This window comes from Sapajus apella, unplaced genomic scaffold, assembly GCF_009761245.1.
Source record: "Sapajus apella isolate SASKATOON/1434 unplaced genomic scaffold, GSC_monkey_1.0 scaffold121, whole genome shotgun sequence".
NCBI classification, from domain to species: Eukaryota; Metazoa; Chordata; class Mammalia; order Primates; family Cebidae; genus Sapajus; species Sapajus apella.
In genome coordinates this window covers 1,389,563-1,404,785 of record NW_022437061.1, presented here as the reverse complement: position 1 = coordinate 1,404,785, position 15,223 = coordinate 1,389,563, and the positions used below count along the sequence as shown (strand labels likewise).

The 15,223-nt window shown below is 35.7% G+C and overlaps 1 protein-coding gene across 3 annotated transcripts in view; it reads left to right on the top strand.

Moving 5' to 3' along the window:
* The window catches only part of RASSF6 (Ras association domain family member 6), a 45,589-nt gene extending 31,322 nt beyond the window's left edge, over nt 1–14,267 (top strand). For 2 of the 3 annotated variants that reach the window (XM_032260984.1, XM_032260983.1), the window contains 6 exons: nt 4,268–4,452; nt 7,985–8,086; nt 8,407–8,458; nt 12,870–12,988; nt 13,072–13,169; nt 13,266–14,267. In XM_032260984.1, coding sequence (XP_032116875.1) covers nt 4,268–4,452; nt 7,985–8,086; nt 8,407–8,458; nt 12,870–12,988; nt 13,072–13,169; nt 13,266–13,341 — 632 coding nt within the window. In that variant the 3' untranslated portion in view covers nt 13,342–14,267. The remainder of the gene's footprint in view (nt 1–4,267; nt 4,453–7,984; nt 8,087–8,406; nt 8,459–12,869; nt 12,989–13,071; nt 13,170–13,265) is intronic. The other variant, XM_032260986.1, reaches the window with a different exon arrangement.
* Nucleotides 14,268–15,223: the final 956 nt, after the last annotated feature.

The window sequence follows — 15,223 nt, the reverse complement described above, 5'->3', positions numbered from 1 at the left end:
AGGTTTTGGGGTACATGTGAAGAACATGCAAGATTGTTGCATAGGTACACATGTGGCAGTGTGATTTGCTGCCTTCCTCCCCATCACCTACATCTGGCATTTCTCCCCTTGCTATCTCTCCCCAGTTCCCCACCCCCCACCGTCCCTCCCCTATTTCCCCCCAACTGACCCCAGTGTGTAGTGCTCCCCTCCCTGTGTCCATGTGTTCTCATTGTTCAACACCCGCCTATGAGTGAGAACATGCGGTGTTTGATCTTCTGCTCTTCTGTCAGTTTGCTGAGAATGATGGTTTCCAGGTTCATCCATGTCCCTACAAAGACCCAAACTCATCGTTTTTGATGGCTGCATAATATTCCATGGTGTATATGTGCCACATTTTCCCTATCCAGTCCATCATTGATGGGCATTTGGGTTGGTTCCAGGTCTTTGCTATTGTAAACAGTGCTGCAATGAACATTCGTGTGCACGTGTCCTTATAGTAGAATGATTTGTAATCCTTTGGATATATACCCAGTAATGGGATTGCTGGGTCAAATGGAATTTCTATTTCCAGGTCCTTGAGGAATTGCCACACTGTCTTCCACAACAGTTGAACTAATTTACACTCCCACCAACAGTGCAAAAGTGTTCCTATTTCTCCACATCCTCTCCAGCATCTGTTGTCTCCAGATTTTTTAATGATCGCCATTCTAACTGGCGTGACATGGTATCTCAATGTTGTTTTGATTTGCATTTCTCTGATGACCAGTGATGATGAGCATTTTTTCATGTTTGTTGGCCCCATGTATGTCTTCTTTTGTAAAGTGCCTGTTCATATCCTTTGCCCACTTTTGAATGGGCTTGTTAGTTTTTTTCTTGTAAGTCTGTTTTAGTTCTTTGTAAATTCTGGATATCAGCCCTTTGTCAGATGGGTAAACTGCAAAAATTTTTTCCCAATCTGTTGGTTGCCAATTCACTCTAATGACTGTTTCTTTTGCTGTGCAGAAGCTATGGAGTTTGATTAGGTCCCATTTGTCTATTCTGGCTTTTGTTGTCAATGCTTTTGGTGTTTTGGTCATGAAGTCCTTGCCTACACCTATGTCCTGAATGGTCCTGCTAGATTCTCTTCTAGGGTTTTTATGGTGTTAGGTCTTATGTTTAAGTCTTTAATCCATCTGGAGTTAATTTTATTGTAAGGTGTCAGGAAGGGGTCCAGTTTCTGCTTTCTGCACATGGCTAGCCAGCTTTCCCAACACCATTTATTGAACAGGGAATCCTTTCCCCATTGCTTGTTTTTGTCAGGTTTGTCAAAGATCAGATGGTTGTAGATATGTTGTGTTGCCTCCAACACCTCTGTTCTGTTCCATTGGTCTATATCTCTGTTTTGGTACTAGTACCATGCTGTTTTGATTACTGTAGCCCTGTAGTATAGTTTGAAGTCCAGTAGTGTGATGCCTCCCGCTTTATTCTTTTTGCTTAGAATTGACTTGGCTATGCGGGCTCTCTTTTGGTTCCATATGAAGTTTAATGTGTTTTTTTCCAGTTCTGCGAAGAAGGTCATTGGTAGCTTGATGGGGATAGCATTGAATCTGTAAATTACTTTGGGCAGTATGGCCATTTTCACCATATTGATTCTTCCTAACCAGGAACATGGAATGTTTCTCCATCTGTTTGTGTCCTCTCTTATTTCGTTGAGCAGTGGCTTATAGTTCTCCTTGAAGAGGTCCTTTATGTTCCTTGTTAGTTGTATTCCTAGGTATTTTATTCTCTTTGTGGCAATTGTGAATGGAAGTTTGTTCTTGATTTGGCTCTCTTTAAGTCTGTTATTGGTGTATAGGAATGCATGTGATTTTTGCACATTGATTTTGTATCCTGAGACTTTGCTGAAGTTGCTTATCAGTTTCAGGAGATTTGGGGCTGAGATGATGGGGTCTTCTAGATATACAATCATGTCGTCTGCAAATAGAGACAATTTGACTTCCTCCTTTCCTGTTTGAATGCCCTTTATTTCTTTTTCTTGCCTGATTGCTCTGGTTAGAACTTCTCATACTATATTGAATAGCAGTGGTGAGAGAGGGCATCCTTGTCTGGTGCCACATTTCAAGGGGAATGCTTCCAGTTTTTGCCCATTCAGTATGATATTGGCTGTTGGTTTGTCATAAATAGCTTTTATTATTTTGAGATACGTTCCATCAATACCTAGCTTATTGAGGGCAGAGACTCAACAAGAAAAGAAAACTTCAGGCCAATATCCATGATGAACATAGATGCAAAAATCTTCAATAAAATACTGACAAGCCGATTGCAACAGCACATCAAAAAGCTTATCCACCATGATCAAGTAGGCTTCATCCCAGGGATGCAAGGCTGGTTCAACGTACGCAAGTCTATAAACGTAATTCACCACATAAACAGAACCAAAGACAAAAACCACATGATTATCTCAATTGATGCAGAGAAGGCCTTTGACAAAATTCAACAGCCTTTATGCTCAAAGATATTTTTTAAAAGATAAATACATTGAAGGATCATATGGATTCATACTGAACTTGCCAAACCAATGGGAAATGCCAGCTCCAGTGATGTGTGACATTAGTAATTGTAATCATAATGGTGATGATGTGAGAGTAATAATAATGATATTGATAGCTGTAATCTGTTGAGACTCTCCTAAGTATCAGGCATGATATTTTGTAATTTATATGAATGTTTTCATGTAATTCTCATATATACATCAGATTCAAAGCAGATGCTGGTGACTGAAGCTAGAGTGAGGGGTGGTGGACAGGGTTCACGTGCCTGAAATGGGGCTATGATTTACCAAGTCAGTTCAGTGTGAACAAGGGTATCCCACTAGCATTAACTTCATAAGCCTACCAGCAACTTCCAATATTTGTTTTCTTTTTGTTCATGTGATTCTCAATTCTGCCTCCTCTCCTGCTCCACAAGAACCCAGATCCTATGACAAACATGATGTTCCTTCCAGGGTTCTCTTATCTTTGTCTCATGGGATCTTTACATCTTGTTGTATATGGGCCCTTCCAATTATCCTTTTTAAAATATCTATTAAACCTAAGGAAATCCCAGTATTTTGGCATCAAATATATCATAAAAATCTACTTGTATTTAAACACCAGTGCTAGAGAAGGGAGAAATATCTCTTTCCTATTTAATGACATTCTAATTACAATTGAAAATTATTTAAAATCCTAAAGTAAAATAAAACACAAATGCCACCAAATGGTCTTATTCTTACATATGAATATGCACAGTAGAGGAAATTGTAAAAGGTACTATCAACTGGATACAAGCAGAAAGGGGACCAGAAGGTAAGTTTGAATATTCTGCATCTTAGGCTAGTAACACATTGTAACTCAATTCAGTTCCATTTAAACATCTGCCTACGCAATAGGCACTAGAGCTGATCAATGCTACACTATAATTTTATACTCTAAAATCTGCTGTAGAAATTGTAATAATTTAATAATCAAATTTTGACTAATAAATTATGAATCATTGTTGAATATACATGACTCAATGAGAAGAAATAATAAGATAGTGGGCAACTAAGGTAAAAAGTTATTCATATCATACTTCTGGAATGTTCTAAAAAGAATATAATATGAATTATCTTTGTGATATATTACTATTAATAGTAGGCACTAGTCCAAAGCATACTATTCATTTTGCTTTTACAAATGATGGGGAAGAAAATCTTTCAATGCTCGATATGCCATGTAAATGGCTTCTCAAAGAGCTTTCTGTAGTTTTATAGGAAAACTAAGGCCCAATGTTTATTTTTCAAGGGAAGAGCCAATGAACTTGGAGCCAAAGTGTAATATGGATCCAGACCTGATTCTATCATAAGTACCATGTCCATAGGAAAGCCACTTCAACTCACTGTACTTTTCTTACCTATAGGAGATTAGACTGATAAAGTATCAGGTTTATTCTGGCTCTAACATTCGGAAATGCCATGAAATGCACCCCCCAATAAATTAAGATTAAATGAATCCCCAAACCCCAAATATGGTAATTGTAATCATTTCTTATAAAACATAAGAATGAGACATAAAAATTTTATATGAGATACCAGCAGAATTTGCTATCTGAGTCAGTCTCAAGCAACATTTAATAAGTAAATATACAGCTAAGCAGTGGACTATAATGCTTTTACACAGCCAGAAAATAGCAATATTCCTAAAATTAATAGCATACACAAATCCACTCAGGATGCTAGGAGACAAACAGCTAATTGATATGAGCTTATAATCTGTATTCTTCCCAGACTATTTATCTTATGACATCAGCACCCTGAAGCCACATGCAGAGGATGAACCAGACTCCCCAATGCTCTATAGAACCATGAGTGAGGCAACCCTCGTGAGAAAAAGGATGAAACCTCCGATGATGGACAGAAAAGAAAGACAGAAAAATAGGGCCTCTATTAACGGACACTTCTATAACCATGAAGTAAGTGAGTTATAATTCCATTAATGTAATACAAAATAAGGTTGCCTATTTCACTAACAATACCACTCAATTCAATTTGCAATTTAAATTCATAATAATAATAGTAGTAGCATGTCTAACATTTTGGGGCACTCTCTATGTGCTAGATATTAAACTAAATCTTTTAAATTGATTTTTACTGAATTATCTTATTAATCACTAAAACAACCCTGTGAAATATATACCATTATTTTCTCTACTTGACATATAAGCTAATTGAGGCTTATGGAGATTAAGCAATTTGTCTTAGATTATACTTCCTTTAAGCAGTAACTCTCAACCTGAATGCAGCTTTGTCTGACTCCAGAACACAAGTTTTTAACCATCATGATGTGTGAACTTTATCTAAGTGGCAGACACTGTGCCAAATATTAAAAATATGCAGATGAGGCATCTGATGTCTTAGCCAGCATTGAGCTCAGGGATTGAGCAGGGAAACCAACATACCAGCAATAATATTGGAATCATGTAAGTGTTACAAAGAGGTTGGATCAAAAGACATTTGATCATTAGCATTTAAATAAAAGGAAAAAGCTGCAGGCCAATTTATTCCCATAAATCGAACTTCTCATGTTGCCATGTTGCCTTCCAGGTCTTTTACCTGTACACACATTCTTTTTATACAAGTTTAGTTGTCGTTTAGATACAATTCACATTCTGATTTTTCATTTAATACGTGTTAAATTTATATGTGCCTTTCCGTAGTGCTTGCAAGACATTACGTTTTGCTGAAGCAGGAAATATATCATCATTTTTTCCAGAATTCAAATGTTTTTCATGTGATGTACCTTAGCAATCATTCATTGCTCCATCTCATAAATACTTAGCACTTACAGTGTGATAGCTATCCTCTGAGGCCTTTAATAAGAAATCTGAATTCATTTCTTTGTAGGCTTTCTCCTGTAAGGATTTCCACCTTATTTCCTCCTTCTTCTTCTACTCTTGGGAGAGTATCGATAGTGGGTGTTTGGGGTCTGGTGGGAGAAACCTCTCTTCTCAATTCTTTATTCATATCAGAATTTTCTGGCTCCAGAATTATCCTGATAGCTATAAAGTAGCATTCATAGTCCCCCATGGGCAGGCAGCTACCAGCTGTCCCTGTTCTCTCTTCTCAGAAATCATGTCGCATTTCATTATCTTGTGGGGTAATTTGTGCTGAAGAAGGAAAGCCACATTGCTTTAAGCAAGTGGTTTTCAGATTGGATCACTTGTGCTGAAAATAAAATTGACACTAGGTTAGCAGCACAGGATGGTGGTTAAAAGCTTGGGCCCGGGAGCTTGACAGCCTGGTTTTACGTTCTTGCTGAGCAAGTAAGCTTAAAACCTCCTCCATCTCTTGGTCTTAGTTTCTTCATTCTTCTTACTTTACAAGATTATTGATGAGATGGAATGAAATGGGGTAAATTAAGGATAAGAATAGTATCTGGCGCAAAAGAAGAACTCAGTTTACATTAGCTTATGCTGTTGACTGAATAAGCTCAAGCTGGGACTGTAGATATTTTACACAAATGTCATTCACTGCAATTTAATAACTAGCAAAAAACAATACAAACAAAAAAGAAAAAACAAAGCATTCTATCAACAATTATACAATGATGGGCATCAAGGAATTTTAGTAGTTATGTTTCATAAGTTGCTGCACATCATAAGATGTTTTTATACTATGAAACCCTTTTTAATGCCAATATTGTTAGGCTATGAATAACACACATATTAAAGGCTTACATTATGATATCTGGAGATCAGTTATGGTGAATATGACTTAACTAGTAGTATATTTCTATCCATGCAATAATAAATGATAACAGGTTTCATTATGCATTTTGACCAACACAACTGCTATAAAGACTACAAATTTAAAATACTGCTCTGAAAAGCATGATTCCAAATTCACTATATGTTGACATTTTAAAAGGACTCTTAGAGATTAGTCCTACTCTTATTTTATAAATGAAATCATTTATTAAATATATGTTAAGTGAGTCAGTAAAGATGTTAAGTGAGTTGACAAAGTCGGAGTTAGTGGATAGTTAGTGGGCACTAAATTCTAGGTCCTGCATGCTAATCTATGTTATTATCATACTACATGAAGCTTCACATAAACAACATCAAACCACATGTACAACACACTCTCACCTTAGTGCAGGATGAACACGTGGTTTTCCATAGAGCTTGTAAGTGTCACAGAATAATTCATCCATGCTCTAAAATGTCTACAAACATTGATTTTTTATACTTAAAAAATTTTATCCTAGTCACTCTCCTCACATCTTTTCAGAAAACTTATTTACATATCCATATTTTTATTCAAACAAATGCCATGTGTGTATGTGTGTTATATGAGTGTGGGTGTTATATATGTGTGTGTTTTATACTTGGATGTTAATTTGCTGATCTCTCAATATAGGACTCATCTTTCTAACATTCCAATGAGCCACCCCAAAACCCACCCATCTCCACATCTGCTGAACCCACCTCATTTCTACAGAGTCATGGAATACTTGGAGATTGTGCATGTAAATAAAATATGTGGAAATAAATCTTTACTTAATATTTCTATCTATTTCTTAAATACACATATGGTGACATTTTTTTCTTACTTTCTGCTACATAATCAGTAAAATATTTTCCCTCTCTTCTGCTCTGGTACACATGGAACTGGATTTTCTCCACCATGAATGTCATAAGTTACACATATACCATCAACTAACCCACTGTGAGTCTCCACTCACTGTTGCTTCTCTTCTTAAATTTCAGCGTATATCATTTGTATCCCAGAATTTAAAATTAATTTTGCCTACTTATGACTGTTATGATAATTAAATTAGTTAACATTTATAAAGGGTTTAGAAAAATTCTTGGTACATAGGACTATGTTAAGTCAATAAATATTTGAGAATTCTGTGACATTCTTTGGAATAATATCATCACTTTCAAGAATTATATAATCTTCCCACTGATCAGCAATGTACTTACATATTAACTTGCCTAAACAGACAGTTCAGCCCTTGCCTAAGCACAAACACATCTTAATCTCTGTATAGATTTTTAACCCAGAAATACATGTATTCATTCCTTGGTACCTGTGGGGAATTGGTTTCAGGACTCCCTCACCCTCCTGCAGATATCAAAATTCACAGATACTCAAGTACCTTATATAAAATGGCATAATATTTGCATATGTCCCACACATATCTGTAGTTATATTTAATTTATTTTGAAATCCTGAACTGCACTAAAGAGGGATGTAATTGCCCGGTGAAAATGTTATAAACATCCTCAAATGGTGTTTTACCTAATTTACTCTAGAAATAATATAAAGCTGCTTAAAAGGACATATAATATCCAACAACAACAAAGAAGAACAAACAAAAACAAATTTTTAAATGGATGACCTTGGATTTTTTTTTTTTGCCCTGTAAGAAGACAATGTTCAAGATCTACTGTCAATACAATATAATTTTAAAGACTTATATGACGATTCTTTTTCTAGACATCAATTTTCATTCCAGCCTTTGGATCAGAAACTAAGGTCAGAGTAAACAGTAACATGAGAACTGAAGAAGTAATAAAGCAACTTCTCCAAAAATTTAAGGTAACCTTTATCACTTAACTGAGCTATAAGTATCTTATATATAATTCAACTGTAAACACATAAATCCACTCTTCTGTAAAAGACCTATGAACATGCAAATCTAAATTGGATGTTGAGTACTGAAAGATTCTTTCTTATGTATAACAGCTTTTAGTAACTGGCCCTTAAAAAATTATATGATTCCCATACAAGCAGAGAAGATTTTATGTCTAAAAGTGAAAAATGGAAGAGAGAAAACAGACACGATTTGGGTCTTTTCCTGTTAGAAAACATCATATAATAGCAAAGAATTTATATTTGTTCATTTTTTCCATTGGCAGATTGAAAACAGTCCCCAGGATTTTGCTCTTCACCTTATTTTTGCAACAGGAGGTAAGAAAGCTTGATCGCACTTTATACCTGACTCTAGAGTGTTAATTTGCTGCCCAGGGAAAAGGCAGAATAGTTTACCTCATTCTGTGGAGAAAAGGGAAGAATGGGTAGGAGCAAAGGAAGGAGTGGTCTTTAGAACATTATCTATAGTCCACAATTTTAAAGAAAGATAACTTAATGGGTGTTGAACAATGAGAACATGCGGACACAGGGAGGGGAACATCACACACTGGGGCCTGGCTGGTGGGGGGATTGAGGACGGATAGCATTAGGAGAAATGCCTAATGTAGATGACGGGGCAATGGTTGCAGCAAACCACCACCATGGCAAGTGTATACCTATGTAACAAACCTGCACTGCACATGTACCCGAGAACTTAAAGTATAATAAATAATTTTTTTAAAAAAAGAAAGGTAACTTGGAGGGGAGCACTACACACTGGGGTCTGTTAGGGGCAAATGGGGGAGGGACGGGGGGTGGGGAGGTGGGGAGAGATAGCATGGGGAGAAATGCCAGATATAGGTGATGGGGAGGAAGGCAGCAAATCACACTGCCATGGGTGTACCTATGCAACAATTTTGCGTGTTCTTCACATGTACCCCAAAACCTAAAATGCAATAAAAAAAATACGGAAAACATTTCAGATTGCAAGCTAAAAAAAAAAAAAAAAGAATAAGGTATCCTTGAAGGGTTTTATTATGTGAAAGGGTTTGCTTGTCGGCCAGACATTAAATTATCTGAATGGAGATTAGAACCCTCTGGAATTGTTACGCACTTTTGTCTTTGCTCACCACGGTAACCTTCTTTTTGGCTTTCTTTTCTGAGTGTCACTCTTAGAGGAGCCATGATTGCACACCTGTTCTCTCTGACATTGATATTGCCTCTTTTTTAGCACAGGGTCTGATACATTGTGGGAGTGCTATCTCTTTCTCAGTAGAGATGCATGTTCAGAGCTTTGTGGTGGGGGTAAAAGGTTAGAACCGGAACAGTGAGAAGGCTCTATAAGTGGGATGCTAGGAGCAGAACATGATAGAGAGATTAGAGAAAAAGCGATATGGAAATGAAAGTTTTAAAACTTCACAAATAAAATATTTTGTATGTCAATTTGTAGAAAAACTCATGCTATAATTTAAGTGTCAGAATGTTGAGCCAGAAATTTATTAGAATAAAATAATACATTTTGACGCCAGAATGACCCTAAGAAAATGAAAGCTGTATCTCCAAACATATATAAAATTAAAGTTCTTATAAATTGAAGGCTTAAAGGTAAGATCTATATTTTGGAAAATTCTAAGGGCACATATTTATTAATATTCTAGTTGTTTAAGAAAGAAAGAAAATGAAAAAATTTAAAATAAATGGCAGCAATATTGAACTGTGTAACAATTTAAAAGATACAAATAGTAGATTATAAAGAATATTGCCAATGCTCTCCAAAGATTAATAACTATAATACCAATAATTTCCTGCAAAATAATAACAAAAAACAAATCAATAAAAATAGAAAAAAGCACGAAAATACAATTCAAAGAAAAAACTAAAATAACCAGCTAAACACTTTTAGAAAAGTCTTAAACTCAATGAAATGCAAGTAGCTAAGGAAATGCAAGCTCCAACCACACTGTCATATTATGTTGCACTTATCAGATTGGCAACATGCTTTCAAATGATTCTACCCATGGTTGGCATGCATCCGCATAAAAAGATATTTTCATGCAACATTGGTAAAAATATGACTTTCTCTTTTTTGGAAATTATTCTTGCAATATTTATTAAATTTTACAGTATACATGTCTTTAAACTCAGCCATTCCACTTGTGATAATCTATCCCACAAAAAAAAAAAAAATGAAAGCAAAACAAAGTTACTCATCCTAGGGAAATGATTAAATAAATGAATATTATGCTGCCATTGAATGGGATGAATTAGATTTATGTCAATAGAATTGAGGGAATTCCATAATATATTTTAAGTGAAAAATGTAAGATACCTAAAAGTATATATAAAAGATCCCATTTTTTAAACAAGCAGTTACAAGTTCCCATTTAAATATATGGTATATATGATCATATGACCAGGAAGAAAGGTATGGAATGATAAAAACAAAACCACTGAGATGATTACCCATTGGCAGATTGGGGAGATGCAGAAGAGAGGATGGGAAGGGGGCTGGCAAGCATGATGGCTCACACCTGTAATCCCAGCAATTTGGCAGGACGGGGTGGGCAGATCATTTGAAGTCAGAACAACATGGTGAAACCCTATCTCTACTAAAAATACAAAAGAAAAAATAGCGAAGTGTGGTGGAACACACACATTTAAAATATATTATGGACACTCAGGCGGCTGAGGCAGGAGAATCGCTTGAACTCAGGAGGCGGAGGTTGCAGTGAGCCAAGATTGCGCCACTGCACTCCAGCCTGGGCAACAGAAAGAGACTCCATCTCAAAAATAAAAAAAATGATTTTTTAAAGATGCGTACAATAAAAATAGCAAGCACGATATGATCACCTTTATGTATTATGCGTTTGTGTGTGTGCATAGAGTTGTGTGAAGAGGACACTCAAAGGGTAATGAGGAGTCTCTCAGGGCTCAGGAATTCCAGGCATGTTTGACTTTCTGCTTTATACCTTTCTCATTTATTCCAGTTACCATAGCATGCAAGTTTGGGGAAGGGGATTTTTTTTAAGGTTAAAAAAGCAGTTTTATTAAGAAGTCTTAAATGATTGTGTGGCAGCTTGCTAGGTTGTACAAGAAAAGATTTGAAAATTCCCCCTTTGAAGTTCTCCAAGAGTTGGATTCCATTCACGTGCACCTTGTTCCTTCCTCACACCTTTAACTTCAGCCTGCATTTGAGCAGAGATATGGCTTAGTTTCTTGCCGATCATTCTTGGGCTCCACACAGAGTGCTGGACCTATGAACAAACAAGCATGTTATTTTTATAAGCCGAAAATATAAGTCTATTTTCATTGCAAAAAAACGTAGTTCTTTATAATCTCACCTGTGAAAATCCCATTTTCTTTTATATATTGTGTCAAAATTTTGTATATATCCATAACTGAGGATGATAATAACTAGGACTCTTTAGGGACCAGAAAAAGAGGAAAGAACAGCATAGGGCTCCTGTTCAGGCAGTAATCTGGAAAATAGAGATAGATGGGTTTTAACTTTATATCTACAAAGCCCATTACAGTGTATCTTACATTGTAGTTTATTTTGGATTACCTATAGAGTTCATTTGAAATACAGATTCCCAAACCTTTCCATATCAGAGGACCAGTCTGGTAATATGAATTTTAAATAATCATCCCAGATAATCATAAAACAGAATCATGAAGCAAGAAACCATGCTAAGTTAAGATAAAAAACGGAACAAACTGAGGATGCTAAATCAAGTTAACATTGGACCTGAAGGTCAAAAGAGGATTCTGGTGGGTGGATGGGAGGAGCTAAATTGTCAAGGCTCCCAACTGCTTCAGAAATGGCAGAGGAATTAAAACAGTAAATACTGACACTGCGAGAACAGGAATGGGTAATGTCAGCTTAACTGCGGGGGGGCTGGGATTTTGAGTTCTAGACTCTCTCTTGACTCTTCTCCTGGGACATGTCCAGCTCAAGGAATCAGAACCGTTCTCACTGTTCTGAAGAAAGTCAGTAAAGGGAGGGAAAAAATGAAGAAAGATGATGAATATAAGGACACTGTGTTTTGTTCATGCTTCATTCTGACAAAAATGAAATCCCAGATGTGAAACTACTTTGACAGAAAGTTAGAAGTACTTTTATAGGAGGAGTTTTTATATTATAACTTTTGGAAATTTGAAGTTCTGCAAACACACCAGCTTGGAAGGTATTTTCTTTTTCTATACCATTTTCATGGCTGAATGGATGAAGACCACAGATGAATGAATAATATTATTGATCTCAAAAACCTTGGGAATATAAATTTAAAGATGAGCCAAAAATTTGGTGTGGGGTGAGACAAAGGAAGAATTGAAGATAAATACATGGTTTTGGACCTAAACAACTGGAAAGATGGAATTACTTCAACTGCACTTGGAAAGAACCAACAAATATTTGTTGTATGGGTGAAGGAATCATGAAATAAAAACTAAATAATTACTAAAGCATGCGACTTTATAAATGGCCTGTAAGACTGGAGATTTGTTTGAACATTCTAATCAAAGCAAGGTTGAGTTCTTTGAAATATTAAGTCAAACCATGAGATACAATAAGCGAAAAAAGTTCATTGACATTTTAATTTCAGTTTGCTTTTTAAAATAAACTGCCTCCTGCTGCTGGTGTTATTTTTTTCTAAGTAAGTTAAATAAGAAAAATGAATTGGAAAATTGTCTTCCTTCTTTTCCTCTAGCATGAACTTCTGATTGTGGTTGATTCTTGTTTTCACTCCAGAACAGAGACGACTAAAGAAGACAGATATTCCACTACTGCAGAGGCTCCTACAGGGACCCTCCGAAAAAAATGCTCGCATTTTCCTCATGGATAAAGATGCAGAAGAAATTAGCAGTGATGTATGAATCCCATCACCCTGTTTTTTGCTTCCCTTCTGACTCAGCACCTCTTACATAATTGTCCTGCTTTTTTTTTTTCTTAGGTTGCTCAGTACATTAATTTTCACTTTACTCTCTTGGAATCCATTCTTCAAAGATTAAATGAAGAAGAGAAAAGAGAGATTCAGAGAATAGTAACAAAGTAAGTCAAGAGCATGCACATTGGATACTTGGTTCTTTAATAGGTCCAATGCACATAACATGTCCAATTTTTAATAGTCTTTCTTCTCATTTTCAGATTCAATAAAGAAAAGGCTATTATACAGAAATGTCTTCAAAATAAACGGGTAATAAAAACAGAGACAACAGTTTAGCAGTACAGGCTGCTATTGCTAAAACACTTCAAAAAACTCAGAGAGATATGACTATTTGATGAGTGCATAAGTTCTGTACTTGCATTTATACGAATATATATGAGACTTTAATCTGTAGAAAATTGAATGTCAAAAAAGCTTGTTTCTGTTTGAAGTGATGAGGTTAACTAGGGTTCACAGTTGGACTAAAATGAGCTTCAGTTTAGTTTCAGTAACTGAAATAAGCTTGAATATTGTGCATTCCAAAGAGTTTTTATAGTAAAACTTGTGATGAACTCAAATTTAAATTGTGTCTTAAGCAGTGAACTTCAGTTAGCTTGGACTCTGAAGAGAACTGAAGCACAATCAATGGAGTCAGAAATGACTCAGGAAAATAAAGCTGCCAGTTCTTGAAATGAAAAAGAAATGCAGTTTTACACCATCAAGGAATCTATCTGATGGTGACAGTGTTTCACATCTTCTTGAAAACTCTGGCATTTTCATAAAATCTAGGACTACATTTACATGCCCTGTTGATTTCTGGCTATCTGTAACATCAGAGCTATCTGGCCTTTGGAAAGGAAAAGATTATGGACTCTGTAAAGAAATCCTAATTGAAAATTTCTAAGCCTCCCCTCAACCCTTTTTTTCTCTCTCTCTGCTCTACTGATGAAAGAACTTTCATCAGTTCTAAACTTTTCTTAAGCTCTTTTTTAAGTTAGTTGAATTTTTCTTTATTTTTCAAAAAATATGTACATCACATAGACATAGTACATCAGCTAAAGCAAGAGTTGGCCCACAAATACCTATTTGTTGCTGAATGAATACAATGGATAAAGCAAGGCTGTTGTAGCTGACGTTAGGTAGGGAATAACAAACTCTGCCCTCTTAGCATTTTCTTATCTAAATGACAACTCTCAAGGTACTTACAGATCTGCTTAACCCACCAAAAAAAACCCTCTAAGAATAAAGAAATGCTATAGGTATCATCTACGATTTTATTTATAAATTCTATATTAAAATGGAATTACATGTAACATTCTTTCATTCTGTAAACTAATTCTATTTGCATTCTTATAAGCAATGTAGTGAATTTTCTGATCATATTATATGTACTAAGGAATAAGTTTATATGCAATAAACCCAATTGAAGGATTAACTAATAATATTAAAATATGAAACATTTTTAAGACAAAGGCATTCCTTCTCAGTATTCAAACCTAAACTAGATGAAGGTGAAAATGTACTGTAGCCTTTAGGAGCCTAAGAAGTCTCTCTTACTGACTCAATCATAGGCTTGCATCTTTATTCTTTTACCTGTCAATTAATAAGAAAATAGTCTCCTCTCACTAAAATAAGGCATTTTTGTATAAAAAAAATTAAAGTAGTGTCAAGTACCTGCCATGAACATGATAAAAGATTAATCTTTATAGACTGAAAAGTATAAGAAAAGCACCAAGTCTTACATAGGAAAAAAAGGTAGATATGAAAAAAAATCACAGAAGAGAAAATGTAAATGGTACTAAGCACATGAAACAAGTCATATCTTAATAGTGATCAACTGTGTTAGTCTGTATCAATCAGGAGACAGAAACAATGCAGCATACAGGGAAAGTTTAATATACAGAATAGTTAAGCTATGATAGGAGAGAAAAATAAAGATGGAAGGAGAAGGTACCCTAAGGCTGAGAGAAAGAATTCTAAAAAGGAAAAGCAGGAATGAGGGTTTCAGAATTCACTGGAGAAGGTGTGGTTGCAGCCCACTGGAGAGAAATTTGCTGGCTTGCCCAGGCCGGTGCAGGACTACAGGTACCAAACAAGCAGGTATAAATAACCCTGTGGATGTGGACCAGCTGAGGCAGGTGGGTACATATGCAGAGGGACTTGGGGCTTTGCCAAAGGG